Here is a 12,912-nt window from a genome sequence, read left to right as displayed (position 1 = left end):
GGCCCCCGCCCCGGGGCAGTAGTTTGCACTATGCTGAAGGGAGAGGTGGAACGGATTCGTCTATCTACGCACCTCGACGAGGGGGGTGTGAGGAGCTACGTTCCAGAGAACGGTAAGAAACTCCGGCCAGGACACACGGAATCACCGGAGAACTCGAGGCGAAGGTGCGGCGTCGGTGCAGGAGCGGAGGGGCGGGCCCGTAGCAGCCCTGCGAGCGCGCAGGTGTGCCCGCGGCCGCACTACCCTCCCCGCAGCCTTCACGGGATGGCGCCGGCGGGAGAGGGCGGGGCCAGGCGCGCGGCGGCCGCCTCTGCTGCGGCCGGAAACAATAGTGGAGGAACCCGAGCCGCGCGGAAAGGCGGTGGTGACCCGCGGAGCCGGACGGTAAAGACCCCGCACCCCTGCTCCCGTCCCACCCGAGCCCAGATCCCCCGTCCCATCGTCCCGCCTCCTTCGAGTTCCGAGGCCCGTGGCCCCTCGCGCTGCTGCGCGCCAGGCGCCCCGACGGACGGACCGACGGAGAGACTGACGTGGGTCCGCGATTCCCTGGGGGTGGCCGCGCGCCCCCAACGCTGAAGAACGGGCCAGGACCCGGCTCCCCGAGACCCTGAGGCTGGGCGGGTCGGCCGCCGTGGCTCTCGGACGCTTTCTTCCCTCTGCGAGGAATCCTGGAGCGATGGGACCATGCTCTCCCGCCCGCTGGGCTCCAGGGTGCCGCGGCTCTCCCGGCTCCGGCGTGGGCCCCTCCGGCGGTGCCTGGCCGGTACCGTGAATCCGCCGCTCGGCCTTCGGTGTGGTTGCCCCGGACACGGCGGGACGCCCTCCCCAGGTGTTCGGTACCCACGTGCATTTTGCTGCCGCCGACCTCCGTTCGATGCGAAGCTTCGCAACTCCGAGTTCGCGAGGCGCATCTGAGGTTCCCCCAATGGAAGTTAGCAAAGCAGTGTCCCGTGCAGGTCGTTTTTCCTGTTTCTCACAGCGTTAACTAGGTTGACAGAACCTGGTAGCTGAAGAGGCCTTGCTGCTAAGCCCTGTGTCTGATTAATCGAGGTTGGGGGACGAAGGAGGAGGACTAGAATGCCCGCAAACCTCTCTCCTTCAGGTCCCCGTAACCCAATCAACTACAGGACAAAAAAGACACTGACATAGTATCACCTATGGCCTAGTTTTAAGTTTTACTAGCTTTGTGTCTTTCCACAGGAAAAGTGCAATGTTGAAGTGCAAGTATGGCGATGCTTTTTTGATGGAGCTTTTGCTTTAGACGAGCTGAACAGCATCCTTGTTTCCTAGAAGTTCCCAGAAAAGGAAACTACCCCAAAGGCAGGTTCTTGAATTGTGTAACTTTCCTTTTCTGTTTCTTAATAGGGGCACTATGAACGAAGAGGAGCAGTTTGTAAACATTGATTTGAATGATGACAACATTTGCAGTGTTTGTAAACTGGGAACAGACAAAGAAACACTCTCCTTCTGCCACATTTGTTTTGAGCTAAATATTGAGGGTAAGCACATGGTATAGTTTTGATTTTATGGCATGAATTTAACACAGCTGCTTTATACTGGTTGTAAGGTAAAACTAAAATATCTTCAATGATTGGAAATTGTGCTAAGTATGAATAGTGTAGAGATTTGTTAAAGATAAGGTTTCTGGAAATGAAGGTGCAGTTAACAGAGTTACGAATTTAAGAGAAATCTTTGTTTTTTAAAGACCCCTGGAACAACCTCATTTTTCCTAATACAGAAATAAGTATGAGTGTTGATTGGGAAACGTGTTTTCTGGTTTGAGAGCTTATTGAATCGTCAGATTTTAACAGACGTGTGTGTTTTTCATATTAAGAAGTAACATAACAATTTTTTTATTCTTTCAAGCCTATTATGCAGGTATTTGAGTGAGATAAGCCCGAACCCTTTTCTCACCAGTATGATCTTATTATCTGGAAAAATATTTTAAAATTTTTAGATTAACCTCTTTTCAATGATCACACACACTGTTAGTAATTTTTGAAAACTGGAAAGGTTTTTAAAGTTTTTTAATGGTGTCCCTAAGATATATGAAGAAAAATTCTCCAAATCCAAAAAAAAAACAACAAAAAACAGCCCTCTTAGAAGGATGTATTTGGGTTGGTGCAGTTAGTGCCGTCATATTAAAATTGATTTTTGGTTTAGATATTTATGAGTCATACTAAAAAAAAAAAACTTAATATTCTGGCCTGTAATTTGAGTTTTGAGTTGTTACATATCAGTAGAGAGACTTTATTAAACCTCCAGATTATGGACAGTTTCAAAATAGTTATTTCCTTTTTTCTGAATTATATATTTGAAATTTTTCATGATCTTTATTTTCTGTTCTGTAAGTATGGGGTATGAAATGTTCTTATAGTTTTAAAAAAATATAGTGGGGGATTATATACCTTGAAATTCCTGTTAGGACTTGTTATTCAGAAATTATTATAGTCACCAAACAGTATGTGATGGAAGATTATGGATTTCTTGTGTATTACATAGAATATCTATAACTTTGGCTTTAATAAATGTAGTGATTATAGCTAATTTCAAAAGATGATATAACAGGAACAGTGGTGTAGTCCTACAATTTCAGCTACTCCAGAGGTTGAGGTGACAGGATTGCTTAGCCTAGGAGTTCAAGTCCAGTTTGGGCAGCGTAGCAAGACCCCATCTCTAAAAGAATGAATAAAAATAAAAGGATAACTTAAAAATAAGTTTATTTTACAGTACTTAAATCATGCTAGGGTGAAAATCTGAATTTATGTTCTTTGAAAATAGAGGTGGCTTTTATATTGTTGATACATTGTAGAATTTTAATTTTAGATGGGTAAAGACATTAGAAATTATCTACTCCAACCCTGTATTTTACCTTTAAGGAAACAGCCAAAAAGTTGGACTGCCCAGGGTTGCTGTAGTGGTGATGGCAAGCTGTTGTTATGTGCCAGGCACTGTGCTAAACCCCTTATGTGGATTATCTTATTTAACTCAAGATAGCTTTGGAATGACTACTGTCATTTTCTATTTTCAATGTGATAGAGCTGAAGCTTGGAGACCTAAGAAATACAGTTTAAAGTCACACAGCTCATAACTGACGATCCTGGACTAAAGCTTGACAGTCTGGTTCTAGTATATGTAATCTTAATACCATTGATCTACTGTCAATAGTTATTTTATATCAATAGGGCTAATGTTCTAATCCTAATTGGTTATTCTTGCTATTCTCTCAGCCACCTTTTTCTAACCAGTGTTTCCTGGCAACTCATCATTAACGGAGTTCGTACCATGATCGAATTTTTCCACAGAACCCTAAATTTTTGTAATTGCTTTTCTAGCTTTTTAAAATAAGCCTTTTATCTGGTATTCAGTCATTGTATAGAGATTATACAGATATTTCCTCAGGTACCATCTCTTAACATTTCAGCTCTGATAATATCTCAGCATGTAAGCATGGAATAAGTCCTTTGTTTTTGAAATCATAGTTACCTTCAGTGTAAAAGACAATTCTCAATTTGAATTAGAACTGTTTCATTAATACTCTATGTATAGTCAAGGTTTTATATATTAAAATCCCAATTTAATCTTTGTAAGTAAAATTAGAATCAAATAATTTCTTCTCTATCTGGTGTCAGTTCTCAGCTCTCACAAATACACATTTTCATTTTCACTACAGTTATCACCTAGTGTATTACAACTGTTTTGTTTAATATGAGATTATTGTAAGCCGGCGTGGTGGCTGACGCCTATAATCCCAACACTTTAGGAGGCCAAGGCAGGTGGATCACTTGAGGTTAGGAGTTCGGGACCAGCCTGACCAACATGGAGAAACCCCATCTCTACTAAAAATTAACCGGGCATGGTGGCACATGCCTGTAATCTCAGCTACTCGGGAGGCTGAGGCAAGAGAATCACTTGAACCCAGGAGACAGAGGTTGCAGTGAGCTGAGATCGCGCCACTGCACTCCAGCCTGGGCGACTAAGCGAGACTCCGTCTCAAAAAAAAAAAAAAAAAAGATTATTTTAGAAAAGAGGGAAATGAGCATCTTGAATTGCACACAATTTTAGTTTTTGTATCAGTATACAGGACTTTAGAAATCAGTGGGGGAAAAATGTCATAATAATTACATACTAGAAAAATAACAAGGTATATTTGTTGTCGGTAAATCTTTTAAAATGTTTTTGAAGTTTTCTTTCCTCTACCAAGTTCCCAACACAATGCCTGTCAATAGGCTAGAATGTAAGAGGGGCTTTTTAAAAATGACATTTAACTTTACTAGTTTAGTGTAAAGTTTTTTGTAGTTTGGGAGTATTGCAGTTACCTGATTTCTTAGTGTACTAATTGCTAACTTTGCTCTAAGACACTCTTCTCTGAGAAGAGGCTGAGTAAAAATAAATTCTCCTGAGGAATAATAACAGTTAAGCTAGTTTTGAGTCCATATATTTGTAGTAAACAATAGTAATATTTTCTACTTTTTGGATTGTTGCTTACATCAAGTCAACACTGGTTTCCTAATCAACTAGCCTCTTGTTTAAAAGCTGTGTGCATGCATACGTTTATAAAATGAAGACAAAGAAAGGAAGAAAGAAATAACAAAAGACAATCTAATCTTGTTGAACAGATTTTGTATTGTGGGCATGGCTCTAAGTTGGCTTTTCTCTGTGACTTTACAACGATGAAAAGGAAAGAGGAGCCTAAATTTTATGTACTTCCAAGCCACAGGTGATATGCTTTAAGGACCTGAGAAACGCACTCTGAGGACTCAGATATTTTTAAATGTTTACAAGGTTAATTTTTTTTTTAAACTGTTCTTCACCATTTGATATGGTTTGGATCTGTGTCCCTACCCAAATCTCATGTTGAAATGTAATCCCCAGGCAGAGACTGGTATTAGGTGATCGGATCATGGAGGTGGAATTCACATAGATGGGTTAGCACCATCCCCTCAGTGCTGTTCTCATGATAGTCAGTGAGTGAGTTATCATGAGACCTGGTTGTTTTAAAGTGTGTAGCACCTCCCCCCTCACTCTCTTCCTCCTACTCTAACCAAGTGAGGTGTTGGCTCCCTCTTTGCCTTCTGCCCTCATTGTAAGTTCCCTGAGGCCTCCGCAGAAGCGGATGCTACCGTGCTGCTTGTACGCCTGCAGAATTGTGAGCCAGTTAAACCTCTTTTCTTTATAAATTACCCTGTCTCGGGTTTTTTTTTATAGCAATGCAAGAATGGACTCATACACCATTAAAATAAATTGTCTACTTCTCAGATTAGGAAACAGATGCATAAACTTCCTAAAACTTACAGCCTGCCCTTGGCCCTAAGACACTATGAACTTTTTCATACATATTAGTGATCAAATACTCTTAATATGCATCATAGTTCAAATTGCTAAAATCTCTAAAGATATTTAAGGACCAACTTACTACCATTCCCTAAGGAATGGCAAAGAGGAAGGCAGCCCAGGGTGGTTAGGAGCCAGTAATGAAACTCAACTGTAAGGTAACAAAGCCCAAAGTGAGACTTCAGCAGGAAAAGATCCAGGGTTTCAATACTGTTGGTTCATACTATGAGTTTTCATCTTGTGCCAAAATAGTGTATAAATAATTCTTAGAGCATTTCTCTCTTCCTATAATTGGCTTGCTTGCTTTTCCATAGAGAAACCCCCCCGCCCCGTTTTTTTAAGCTAACTTAGCTTAGAACAGTTTAGCTTTTCTTCCTTTCTTTATGTTATTAAAATAAGGGTTTCACTATGTTGCTTAGGCTGGCCTTGAGCAATTCTCCCAGCTCAGTCTCCCAGGAAGCTGAGATTACAGGTGTGCATCACCTTACACCTGGCTAAAACGTTTTTATAAGATTCGACCAATTCCTGTTATACAGGTTGAGCATTCAAAATCCAAAATGTAAAACTTTTTGACACCTACATGATGCTCAAAGGAGATGCTCATTGGAGCATTTCGGATTTCAGATTTTTTTATTTGGACTGCTCAACCAGTAAGTATAATACAAATATTCCAAAATCTGAAATTTGAAACAATTCTGGTCTCAGGCATTTCAGATAAGAGATACTCAATCTGTACCAAAGTTTCCAGTGTAAGTTGGCCTTGCTAGTTGGTAAGTATGTATCTGGCTGCTCTCTGTGTAGTACCTCTTGGACTACTTTCTCTCAATTTGTTCTTTCTAGGAACCATTCTAGAAGGAGACCCAAAGTCAGCTCCTTAGCAATCTTTCCAGCAAGAAAAATCCATGATCTTGGCTAAGTCATAGGTGAATTAGTGCCTGTGTTTAATCTTACTGTTCCTTGGTTCTCTGTGTCTTTACCATATACTGTTTGTGGTCGGTAGTCAGGGACCAGTTTGAATCTCAATGTGACATTCTTGATTTGGTTTGGAAGTTTGAACTGGTTGTCTATTACTGGAAGAGGACATAAACTGTTCCTCTGTGTCCTGCTTCTGACACACTAACATTTTTTCCACTTAAGTAAGGGTCCCCACCACTTGTGATCGGGAAGCTGTAAAGAGCTAGTTCAGTCTGGCATTAGCCTCTTTCTCATTTCCCATCCTGTAATGGCAAACATCATGTATTAACTAAAAGTTGCACTTTGAAGTATAAAGCCTAATGGGAATTCTGAACTTTAGCTTGGTGATCTTTAATATACTTATCTTAGTCTATTTTGAGCTGCTGTAACAGAATAGCTGAGACTGGGTAATTTATAAAGAACGCAGATTTCTTGGTTCTGAAGGTTGAGGGCCCTGCATTTGGGCAACGATCTTCATGCTGCATCATCCTGTGGCAGAAGGCAGGAAGTCAAGAGAGAGATAAACTCACTTTTATAACAAAAGTGGTTTCTTTTTTTTTTTCTTTTTGAGATGGAGTCTCACTCTGTCGCCCTGGCTGGAGTGCAGTAGTACAATCTTGGCTCACTGCAAGCTCCGCCTCCCGGGTTCACGTCATTCTCCTGCTTTAGCCTCCTGAGTAGCTGGGACCACAGACGCCCGCCACCACGTCCAGCTAATTTTTTGTATTTTTAGTAGAGACAGGGTTTCACTGTGTTAGCCAGGATGGTCTCGATCTCCTGACCTCATAATCAGCCCGCCTTGGCCTCCCAAAGTGCTGGAATTACAGGCATGAGCCACCACACCTGGCCAAAAGTGGTTTCTTATAAAAGTTATCTCAAGATAACTAACCCACTCCTACAATAATGACATTACTTCATTTATTTGGTCAGAGCCCTCATTACCTAATCACCTATTAGACCCCGCCACCACACTGTTGCTTTAAGGATTGTTTCCAAAACATGAACTTTGAGGGACACATTCACACCACAGCAACTTGAAAGTAAAGGCTCAAGGTTAATTTTTTTTTAATCTTTAACTGCCTTTTAATATCACTTAGTTTGAACACTTTAAAAAAGGCTCTGGTAGTAATACTTCATTTGAATAGGAGTAAGGATGGGTGAGAGTAAAAAGTAGGCTTAATTGGTGATTAGTTTAAATAATAGAATATTTTTATAGAAAAATCATTGAAACTAGGCTAACAATATCTGGTAAAGACTTGTGATTTAACTAACAACCCATGTATGAGGAGCTAGTTTCCAGACTTTTATCCCTGTCCTAATGATGGTAGCCTCATTTTTTTTTCTCCTGCCTAACTTTGTTAGGCTTTCTAATTCTAAAGTCTAGGATGCGTTTAAAATGTAGATCACACATAAATTTTGGTTGTGAAGGATGTCCTCTGCAGCAGAGGAGTATGTATGTTCATAATGATGATCTTGAGTGCTTTTTAAGTCAGTGATAAAAATAATGTTCTTTTAAATCAGTGATTTAAAGTTGAAAACAAGCAGTGTGTATAACCCAGAATATCCTATTAATAAGAATATCATAATGATAAACTAAAATGATATATTAGAATACATAAAAATGACTTTCTGGTTCAGAATCATAGTTCATTTATCCCAATAGTCTGACAGAGATGAAAGAAATGTTTTATGAGATACATGAAAACAACTTAAATCTAAATTGAAAGTCTTTACTACTTGGATCAAAATTATTCTCAAAGATAGTTTTCATGTTGACATATCCTGTAATAACTGTTACTGGAGAACTGATAAAGAGACATCACCTATCCAGAAAGGATTCTTTGCCTTTATGAAGTATAATAGATGCTAAAAGTGTAATTTTTCTTATTGCATGCAAATAATAATGGCCTGTGAAGAAAGAAGACAAAGATAGATTTATCTCTACTCTAGAGGAAGTGAAGTATCACCCTCTAGTTGGAAGAAACTAGTCCACCTTATGCTCAGTAAATATTTAGGGAATTTATTCTTTTAGGTAAGTCTCTTATCTAAACAATATTTGGATATTATTTACCAGGTATTGTATACTTTCCATGCAGTTTTTAATTTTATTCTTAATACAACTATATGAAGTAGGTTCTGTGTTATCCCGGTTTGATGAATAAGGAAAGTGAGTAGAGAGTCTGGGTAACTATTCCAAAAATCACAAAGGTTAGAGACCCAGGGTCTCTGATTCCAAAGCGTCCAGGTGCCTAAATTTCTTCTTCCAAAGAAAATGACATGGACTCTTAGAAATTTAGTAGCTATTAAGTAACTTTTAGGCAATATTGGAAATGAATTACACAAATGTGAATATTCAAGCAAGGACTAAAGTTTGGGTCCTAAGACATGCTTAATTTTTAAATAATTTCTACTCACGATATTTAATGAATACACATTCTGTGGAATAGCCAAAAATACTGATTTCCGATGACCTAAGAGAGTGGAGTGATGCAATTTCCACGGAGAGTGTAATCTAAACAAACAGTATGCCAACATAATATAGTTTTGAGAAATTTTTATTGAATTGATGTTAAGCAGAGAGATGGGAGGAACTAGGAAGAAAAAGGACACACACAAGACAGTCTTGTTGCTGGTCCTTACCCAGAAGAACCATGCAGATGTCAGCTGGTAATGAAACAGTGATTCTAACACTGCTCTCTGTCCTTCCACAATCCAAGTAAGGCAGACTAGCATATTTATCCTGATTAGCCTTTCTCTCAAGAGAGAGAATAGGATTATGAGTGAGTGGAAGCAGACAGTGTGAGCACAGGTGAAGATTTCGGCACCAATCCTGAAATTGCATAGCAGCTCCCTTTTGCTTATCAGCCTCAATAGGTGATGCTGGGACAACCTGAGAGAGAGAAAAGAAAGTGTTCATTAATGTTGAGCTGCCTAGTTTCTGAATTTTAGAAGATAATGAGCATTAAACTTCTATGTCGGTAGTACATTTTAGAAATATTTAGAACATATTTAGAAATATTGTTCCTCTGTTCACAGTTCAAAATTAAAACTTAAGAAAATTTTTTCAATGTTTATTACCAAATATAAATTAAAAACAAAATAATTGTATTTGCATAGCACTTTAGAGGTTGGAAGGTGATTTTGCTGTTACCTTTAATCACCATATTATGGGAAATGAGCATTAAATGTGAATTTTAAATAAGGCAAGGCATGAAAAATGTATGAGTGATTGAAATCAAAGTAGCTAAGTAAAGTTGCAGAGTTATCAAAATGTTAACCACAATTCTGGTTGGAGTGAATTTAAATTATTCTAATTCAATTTGTCATACCATCTGTTAGGAATTTGATAAGGAGAATAAACCCATTAAACTCTGAGCTTTGGATTTATCGTTTTAACAAGGGGACAGTGTCTGTTCTTTACAAATAATTTTAAATTAATGTTGTTATCGATTTCTGGTAGCTCTTTGCTGTTACTGAGTTGTACAATAGTAAGGCAAAACAATGATGTGTGTGTACCCATAAATCTAAATCTCAAAATGAAAGCTCTATGGTTGATTTCACCATAATTTTAAACATATTCCTTCAATAAATACTAATCGAGCAACTACTGAGTGTCAGAAATTTTCTAGTAGCTAGAGATAATGGAGTTAGCAAAAATAAACAAATCCCCACCATCATGAGGCTTGCATGAGAGGAGGAAAAAGACAACAGAATAAGTAAATTATATAGCATATTGGAATTAATACAGGATTATTTGCCACTATGAAGTATAATAGACACTAAAACCACCTTCCAGTTTCTGAAGTGCTATACAAATATACTTAATGACATTTTTAATATCTGTCCTAAACTTATGATTACTGGTGGAATAATATCTACCGTGAACTTAATGAATGATAATTGCTGGTCTGTTTTGAAAATTAGAGCCCATACATTGAGGAAATCTGGTTGTGTTATATGGGAGGAGTGTTTCAAGATTAACATGAAATACTCCTTCATTCATACTTTTATACTGATGTCTTCAAATATTAAAGAGGATCTTCAGTATCTATAAGTATTTTGAACAGTAGGAAATACTTCAAAGTTTTTATATTACTATTTGCTCTGAGGACATTTCTGTTACTTATTATCCTTCATAATTTTGACCATGTTAATTTGGCTGAACAAATTATTTTCCATTTATCGTGATAAATCAACATTTTCATTATTGTATCAGTCCATTCTCACGCTGCTATAAAGAACTACCTGAGACTGGGTAATTTATGAAGAAAGAGGTTTAATTTTCTCACAACTCTGCAGGGTGTGCAGGAAGCATGGCTGAGGAGGCCGCAGAAAACTTAACAATTATACCAGAAGGTGAAGGAATGTCTTAATGGGCAAAGAAGGAGGAAGAGAGAGAAGAAGGTGCTACATAGTTTTAAACAACCAGATCTTGTAAGAACTCACTATCATGAGAACTGCAAGGGGCACATCTGCCCCTGTGATCTAATCACCTCCCACCAAGCCCCTCCTCCAATATCGGGGATTACAGTTTAACCTGAAATTTGGGTGGGGACACAAATCCAAGCCATATCATTCTGTCCCTGGCCCCTCCCAAATCTCATGTCCTTCTCACATTGCAAAATACAATCATCCCTTATCAACAGTCCCTCATAGACTTATCTCATTTTAGCATTAACTAGAAAGTCCATAGTCCAAAGTCTCATCTGAGACAAGGCAAGTCCGTTTTGAGCCTCTAAAAAACAAGTTCTTTACTTCCAAGATACAGTGAGGTACATCACAGACTGAGGTTGAGTGCCTGCGGGTTTTCCAGGTACACAGTGAAAGCTGTCAGTGAATCTAGCGTTCTGAAGTCTGGAGTATGGTGACCCTCTTCCTACAGCTCCACTAGGCAGTGCCACAGTGGGGACTCTCTGGGGGCAGTCAAACCTCACATTTCCCATCTGCACTGCCCTAGTAGAGGTTCTCCATGAGGGCTCCACCCGTGCAGCAGATTTCTGCCTGGACATCCAGACATTTCCATACATCCTCTGAAATCTAGGTAGAGGCTCCCAGGCCTCAACTCTTGCCCTCTACACACCTGCAAAGTTAACACCACATGGAAGCCGTGGCTTACAGCTTGCACTCTCTGGAGCAGAGGCCTGAGACATATCTGGAGCCTTTTAGCAATGGCTGGAGCTGAAGTGGCTGGGACATGAGCAGTGTCCCAAGGTTGTGCAGGGCAGCAGGGCCCTGGGCCCAGGCCATGAAACCATTCTTTCCTCGTAGGCCTCTGGGCCTGTGATGGGAAGGGATGCAACAAAGGTCTCTGAAATGCCTTCAAGGTGTTTTCCTCGTTGTCTTGGCTATTCAGCTCCTCTTTACTTATTCAGATTTCTGCAGCTGGCTTGAATTTCTCTCCAGAAAATGGGCTTTTCTTTTCTACCACATGGTCAGGCTGCAAATTTTCCAAACTTTTAAACTCTATTTCCCTTTTAAATATAAGTTCCAGTTTCAGATCATCTCTTTGTTCACATATATGCCTGCACACTGTTATAAGCAGCCAGGCCACATCTTGAACACTTTACTACTTAGATATTTCTTCCACCAGATAGCCTAAATCATCACTCTCAAGTTCAAAGTTCCACAGGTCCCTAGACCAGGGGTGCAGTGCCACCAGTCTCTTTGGTAAAGCGTAGCAAGAGTGACCTTTACTGCAATAAATTTATCATCTCCATCTGAGACCGCCTACTCCCGGACTTCATTGTCCATATCACTGTCAGCATTTTGGGCACAACAATTTAACAAGTGTCTAGGAAGTTCCAAACTTTCCCTTACCTCCCTGTCTTCTTCTGAGCTCTCCAAACTGTTCCAGCCTCTGCACATTATCCAGTTTCAAAGTGGCTTCCACATTTTCAGGTATCTTTACAGCAGTGCCCCATTCCCAGTACCAATTTTCTGTAATGGTTCTTGCATTGCTATAAAGAACTACCTGAGACTGGATCACGGTTCCACAGGCTGTATAGGAAGCATAGCTGGGGAGGCCTTAGAAAACTTTCAATCATGACAGAAGGTGAAGGGGAAGCAGGCACATCTTACATGACTGGAGAAGAAGGAAGAGAGAAGACGGAGGTATTACACACTTTTGAACAACCAGATTATGTGATATTCACTATCGTGAGAACAGCAAGGGGGAAGTTTGCTCCCATGATCCAGTCACCTCCTACCAGCACCCTCCTTCAACACTGCGCATTACAATTTGACATGATATTTGGGTAGGAACACAAATCGAAACCATATCAATTTTATTTCTACTACACAGTAGAATAAATACAGTATAGATAAAATATAATTCCTGCATATTAGGAAGTTCTCCAGAAAAGTCAGTTTTAGATTACCAGGTTATATATTAACAAAATGTATTGGATAAATATCAGTCATAGATATTCTGGGAAATCTCAATTCTCAATTGAGAGTGAATATGGAACAATTTAATTTCTTTCACACTTCTTACATCTTCTGTCTTTTCTACCTCCCACTCTTTTTTTTTTTTTTTTTTTTTTTTCTTTTTTTTTTTTTATTTTTTTTCCTTGTTTATTTTTTTTTGGTGTCAGTGATTAATTCTTACGTTTCCTTCAAGATTAG

The 12,912-nt window shown here is 39.6% G+C and overlaps 1 protein-coding gene across 3 annotated transcripts in view; it reads left to right on the top strand.

The window, feature by feature from the left end:
* The first annotated feature begins 306 nt into the window (after positions 1–306).
* LOC105543117 (chromosome unknown open reading frame, human C21orf91) overlaps positions 307–12,912 on the top strand; it is a 31,058-nt gene continuing 18,452 nt past the window's right edge. For all 3 annotated transcript variants that reach the window (XM_011984888.1, XM_011984887.1, XM_011984886.1), the window contains exons 1-2: positions 307–384; positions 1,366–1,499. In XM_011984888.1, coding sequence (XP_011840278.1) covers positions 1,373–1,499 — 127 coding nt within the window. In that variant the 5' untranslated portion in view covers positions 307–384; positions 1,366–1,372. The remainder of the gene's footprint in view (positions 385–1,365; positions 1,500–12,912) is intronic.

This window comes from Mandrillus leucophaeus, unplaced genomic scaffold, assembly GCF_000951045.1.
Source record: "Mandrillus leucophaeus isolate KB7577 unplaced genomic scaffold, Mleu.le_1.0 Scaffold275, whole genome shotgun sequence".
Classification (NCBI taxonomy): Eukaryota; Metazoa; Chordata; class Mammalia; order Primates; family Cercopithecidae; genus Mandrillus; species Mandrillus leucophaeus.
This window is presented reverse-complemented; position numbering and strand designations above follow the sequence as displayed.